Genomic DNA, 6,174 nt, shown 5'->3' with positions numbered 1-6,174 from the left:
CGTTGACACAACAATTTACCGGAGACCAGAGTAAATACAAAATACTTTATAAGCTCGCTATTCTGTTGGTTGAGCTGTTGATATAGGGTAGTTTAAATAGTGTTTATTGGACATGGAGAGAATGATCCTCAATTTGATTGAGATCAGAATAGAAATTATATTGCATATATGTATTTTTGTATTTCGCTAATCTGGCCTTTCCATCCTTAAAACCCCAATCATTTTTTTTATTGTATTTATTTTACTTTTTCTGTGGCCACTGGCCTGAGCTCCTTTCCTCTGGACCTGATCGTTGTCAAAGTTGCTGCTTTTGGGGAGCCCCAGAATGGATCCAAATCCAGGCAAATAGTTTTGATCATTTGAATAAAAAAAAAAAAAAGAAAACTGAAAATTCAAGTTTTGGTCTTGAACTTTGAAAAAATACAACAGCTCTGTAATAATTTTGAATAAAATATTTATTTTCATATATTTTAATATTTGGGGTCTTATAGTTTTCAATTGCAGATTTTATATTTTCAGATGATTTCGACTTATTTTTCGAATCTTATTTTTCTTTGTTTCAAATCTTTTTTCCGTTTCAGACTTCAAATGATAAGACATATTGGCCTGGATTTGGCTCCACACCACAGCTGCTGGTTCCTATAACCAGTTTTCTTTTTCTGAACCACTTAATGCACTCTCAGACCAATGTTATGTTACATGTTTTTTTAATGATTGCAGATTTTGTCCCAAATGGAACACACAAACAAATCTTCCTGTCTATGATCCCTCCCACATGACAACACATCTAATTCTTGATGTGTCCACAAAATTGCAACACTGCTGAAATCATATGAAGGTTTTAATAAATGTAAACATGCACACAGATGATCCTGGCAATCCAATGTGTCTACTGATTGTATTAAAACAAGCAATATAATGTGTTAAACCTCTCAAGTTAAAATTATATTGCACCGATATCATGAGTGTTGGTCTGTGTTTAAAGGGATAGTTCACCTAAAAATGAAGATTCACTCAGTATCTGCTCACCAATATGTCAATAGAGGGGTGGGTGAGTCCACAAAACACTTCTGGAGTCTCAGATGTAAACTTTGTTGAAGCAGAATCCAATACAACTGAAGTCAATGGTGACCTAAATTCCAGACAAGAAAACAACAGAAAAAACGCGCCTCCATACTTCTCATGTGGTGTCATTCAAGAGTCTGCATGCCCCGACATTGATATTCTACCCAACACCATATTTTTAGCCTAAATGTCCGCTGATATATTCCTACAAGGTGCATTTATGGACCCTTGGACACACCATGTGTAGCTACGTCCGCTAGCATCACCACATCCGGTAGTGGACCTTTAGACTTAAAACACAGTGTAAATGATCTTGTTTCAAGTCCAATATGAATGTCAGGGCTTGCAGTGTGTGATATTTTTTCTGTTTTGATATTACATCTGAAGTCAAGGACACCATTGACTTTAATTGTACTGGACTCTGCTGCAACAAAGTTTAATTCTGAGACTCCAGAAGTGTTTTGTGAACTCAAACACAACCCCACCCCTCCATCTGCATAGTGGTGAGTAGATAATGACAGAATTTCCATTTTTCAGTGAACTATCCATTTAATATCTTTACAAACTAGTTATAAAAAAACGTGTAAAACATTCTTAATAAATATAAAAAAGTTATACAAAATATTCCCCAACTCATTTCATCACATGCCAACAATGCATCTTGAGAACACATTTTCTCAATATTTCAGAAGACAGTTAAAGAAAGATTTGTGTCAATGCATCCACTATCGTTTGAACTGACATAGTTTTAATCACAAGTAGAAAAAGATTTACCTCATAATTCAATAAAACATGTACAGCTCACTTCAAAATTCACTTGAACCACCATTAAAATGTAATTGTAGCATAAAGAAAGAGAGCTCTAATCTCACAGACTATGTGCTCCCCGATTTAGGTGAGTTGCTGAAGCCCTTGATCGTCATTGGAGCCTGAAACCACACATAATCCTGCCAGTCTGACCCCTCTGCCCTTGTGTCCTTACAAGTGCTGGGATCTGTAGAAAGAGCAATAATTTGGTTCCTTACACGAGTTGGCACTTTAAATTGTAGTTTAGGGCGGAACCAGCCTACTCCGCAATCCCTGTGAGCCAGCACTAAGACTGTGGTGGGCATTAAACGAACAGGTCTGGTGTCCGACAAAAGGTCCGCCACGAAAAGCGTGCGGAACAGTTGCCTTAAGCACGGGGACACCCGTAGACACTGATCCCCACCAGCCAGCACCAGCCCCTCCAAGTTGATCTCATACAGCTCTTTGGGCAGGACGAGGGAGCCACCCATTAGGAGCAGCACGCGGGGCACTCTGCTCAGGGAGAAAAGCACCTCCAGCTGCTGCAACACCTCCTCCAGATCCTGAAGGGTTTGCTGACACTTGCGCCAGTCAATGTCTGCTGACTGCACTGGTCTGCGAATCACCGTGTCTTTATCCTGATAAGCCAAACATTTGAGTAAAACCATTAATTTAAATCAACAACCTGCCATTGCTCATTGTGAAAACTGTCGGGCTTCTCTGTAAAATTATTCAAATAGAATTGAATATGTCCGTAATTTCCCATACCTTTTACATTTTGTTTTTATTGTATAGTATTCTGAGAAGCAATTTGTAAGCTTGTTTAGATCAGTGTTATACAAATAGTTATTATTATTATTATAACATTTATTAATTACTTATCACCCCTGTAGATTCGTATGTTTTTTTTATTACAGAGAGCATTTGAATGGATTTCCATGAAATTTGGTGGAAGCATGCAGTATAGGTCATGGAAAATCTATAACATTTTGGTGCAGATCCTGTTCAAGGGGCAGGGTGTTTCAACATGTTCACCCAAAGAATAATTCCTGGATCTTAAAGAAAGAAACAAATCTGACACATCTAGGCTGATATCTACGAGTATGTGAAATTTGGTGAAATTAACGGGACTGTTAGGCCTTGGCTGAGGTATGCACTCTACTGAGTGCCATTTCAGTGTTTTTCTAATTTTGATTTTAATATTTTGATGTGCACGAAGATAATGTTTCCTGCTCACCTGCATTGAGGCTTGTTGTTTCTTCTGGGAATAAACCAGCTGGTCATACGTCATGGGTAGTTGCTGTCTCTGATAGAGAATGCACTTAAGGATCTCGCTGACAAAGCGACAGCAGCATTCCTGAGTCACAGTGCCGGGAAAGACGACGTTCACATAGCCTTGCTCCCGCGCTCTTCTCTCCACCTCAGCATCATTGTCCTCTGTGATACTGTGTTTACTGGCAGTCACACTGGAATCATTCAAACCTCTCTGACCAGATGTGTTTTCTGCTTCTTCGTGGGCAATATCTGTCCAAATAAGGACAAGGAACAAAGTCATTGGACTGAGTAATGGACCCATCTTGGTCAATTTAAACTAGTCAAATTAAATGTTAATGAAATCTAGCAGAGACAGTTTTCAAATGAAGCCATTGTCCCCATTTTCCTCATAAATTGCTGCTGTGCAGTTGTGGTGGAAGAATTACTCTTTGCTTAAGCATGTGGAAAATACTTTTGCACGAGTATGCAAGTAGTATCAGAAATTTGTACTCAAGGCATCAAAATAACAGTACTTATGATTCCGAATAATCTCTTCAGTCTTATATATTGTGCTTCAAGGGGTGAAACGATTGCTGGTAACATGGTATACCATATTAAAATTCCCAACACTTAGTTGTACTGTTTTAATGTTTAATTACGGTGATTGTCATGGTGATTTGACCATCCACCGTCATGTGCATTTAACAAACACTGATATTTGGCCCTGACTTTCAAATGATTGGGGTCAAAGTCTGCACTTCAAAAAACAAGTTGTCAGCCTGTCTCTTCTGCTTCTCTGCTTGGAGAGAAACTCAACTGTGAATGAACATGGGTAAAATGTAGTACAGACTCACACTGAGCTGAAATGAAACAAGCAATATTTAGCCTCATTGTGATATTCTGAAAAGACTTAGAAATTAACCAATATTATTAGACTTTTTGAAAACACTATGCACAACTTTGCAACTTCTATTTAGTTATTAGTTGTGTTCATCTAAACCTGCATTATGGGAAGCTTCTTTACAAACTAAAGCCTTCTTCCTTTAATGTTAATGTTGCACTCTTAATATGGCTTTGACTATATTATTATTATTTTATTACTAAGAAGACGATTATAAAAAAAAACAACAACAGAAAAGCTGCAAACCATCACAATTAAGAAACTAGAATCTGACAGTGTTTGAAGCTTTTGCTAAACTGATTATTTGATTCAAACTGTTGTATGTTCTGTGACGACCTAATTTCCCTTTGGGGATGAATAAAGTAATCTATCTATCTATAAACTACTGCTGTAAGGTAAGTGGAAATAATAAGATAGTAAGTCACAACGTTTAAGATATTTTGAGATGGCTTCCTCATATCTCCTCAAACAGAAAGAGCAGGCAGAGTTTCTTCAATGCAGCAACAAATACTTCTTTCAAAGTTCCTGGCAGGAAACCACAGATGCACTGTGAGCGCCGGTGCCATGATGATCACTCACACATGACGTACCTGCAGAGAGGTTCTCCTTCTCCTCCGCGTTGTTTACACTCTGCTGGTTTGAATTCGATCTGTTTTCAGTGGAGACGTCTTTCAGGTCTCTTTCCGAGTTTGATCGTGTGTTCGCGGCCTCGGCTGAGAGCTGTTCGGCTCTTTCCGCAGACGCTCGGTATGAACCGGAGTCTGCGGGGACACGGAGTAAAGTTGAGCCTTCCCTCGTCGTGTCCTGCTCCTGAGTGGAGCTCGAATCTGTATCCGAACAAATCCTCTGCGTCCCATTGTCCCCGCTGTTAATGGTGGACGTGTCCCCTGTGTCCTCCGTGTCCCCACAGTGTAAAGTTGATTGAAATACTTCAGACTCTTCTGCCATAGTTTTGAATGTCCCCGCCGGGTCTGTGCCGCGCTGCATCATGGGAAATGTGGAGTTCAATGGCGCTTTCACGTATCATGAAAAGAATCGGAAAATAGAGGTCTCTTTGGGAAAACGTGCTCCATCCGACTATTGTATTCTAAATAAATATTTTCTTCCTGGACGGGCTGGGTGGGTGGGTGGAGGGCCCAGGATTATTTTTACAGGTTGCTTGATCTCCACTGACTGAAATAAACAGATTGTTTCCGTACTTCTGTACTTTGAAATAAACACATTGACAGTTTTATTTTGTAGGCATTTAGACATATTAATAACATGACATATAAATAACATGGCATATAAATAACATGACATATTAATAACATGACATATTAATAACATGACATAAATAACATGACATAATAATAACATGGGATATAAATAACATGACATATTAATAACATGTGATTTAAATAACATGGTATATAAATAACATGGTATATAAATAATTTAAAACTAGCACGTCTGTTTTAACTAAAAGAGTAAAGTGTTAGTTACTAAGTTGGTAGGCGTATATAGTCATATAGTTGTATATAGTTTAATAGTATCGTATTTGACTTTTTTAGTTATATTATATTATATTACATTGTACTATATTTTAGTTTTATCTTAATTTGAAATTGCTGTGTTGAAAATGAAACTGAAAATGTCTTTCTCATCCAACACTTCTCATTGTACTTACTGTACATGTGGAAATACAACTTGAAAACTTTTGAGAGATGGAAATATACAAATGATGATACAACTCGTGCGGCTCCTGAACCAAAAAACCTTTCCGAGTTGTTTAAGTTTAGTTTAATATTTACATCAGTACATTTTGAACTAAAAAAAAAGAATCAAGTTCATAAAAATACATTAGTTGGACAAAAAAAATCGCATAATAGATAATCAGCAACATAGGTAGAAGAAGAAAAACTAAAAAGTAACAACATAAATATTTAGTGAGATAAAGGTGACTTGCCAATGCCATTATAGTGAATGTGATTGGGTTCTTGGTCAGCAATGAGATTAACAAAACTTGAGACATGAAGTTGAAGTTGACTCGTGTAGAATATCATCATATGAGACACAAAAATAAGAAAATAAGAAAAGTGTGAAACATTAAAGAACTGTATTTAAATCTGCACATGCAGGAAGTGAGGAAAGGCCGCAGGTGTGGTCAATAGACGCGCTGACGCTCA

The 6,174-nt window shown here is 37.6% G+C and overlaps 1 protein-coding gene across 1 annotated transcript; it reads right to left on the bottom strand.

Moving 5' to 3' along the window:
* Positions 1–688: 688 nt before the first annotated feature.
* mad2l1bp (MAD2L1 binding protein) lies at positions 689–5,014 on the bottom strand. The gene is made up of 3 exons (XM_020087443.2): positions 4,597–5,014; positions 3,089–3,375; positions 689–2,489 (listed from the first exon to the last, which is right to left on the bottom strand). The coding sequence occupies exons 1-3, from the start codon at positions 4,994–4,996 to the stop codon at positions 1,941–1,943; spliced, it is 1,236 nt and encodes a 411-aa protein (XP_019943002.2). The 5' UTR covers positions 4,997–5,014; the 3' UTR covers positions 689–1,940.
* Positions 5,015–6,174: the final 1,160 nt, after the last annotated feature.

This window comes from Paralichthys olivaceus, chromosome 14 (assembly GCF_024713975.1).
Source record: "Paralichthys olivaceus isolate ysfri-2021 chromosome 14, ASM2471397v2, whole genome shotgun sequence".
NCBI lineage: Eukaryota > Metazoa > Chordata > Actinopteri > Pleuronectiformes > Paralichthyidae > Paralichthys > Paralichthys olivaceus.
The sequence above is the reverse complement of the archived record's forward strand: the minus strand, read 5'-3'. Positions and strand labels throughout refer to the sequence as shown.

Bases quoted from the DNA above. Each gene is read 5' to 3' on its own strand.
- mad2l1bp (XM_020087443.2), bottom strand. From the start codon at position 4,996: ATGATGCAGCGCGGCACAGACCCGGCGGGGACATTCAAAACTATGGCA. The intron at 3,376-4,596 runs GTACGTCATGTG...TTATTTGGACAG, and splicing joins GAAGGAGAACCTCTCTGCAG to ATATTGCCCACGAAGAAGCA. The intron at 2,490-3,088 runs GTGAGCAGGAAA...TTGGCTTATCAG, and splicing joins AACAACAAGCCTCAATGCAG to GATAAAGACACGGTGATTCG.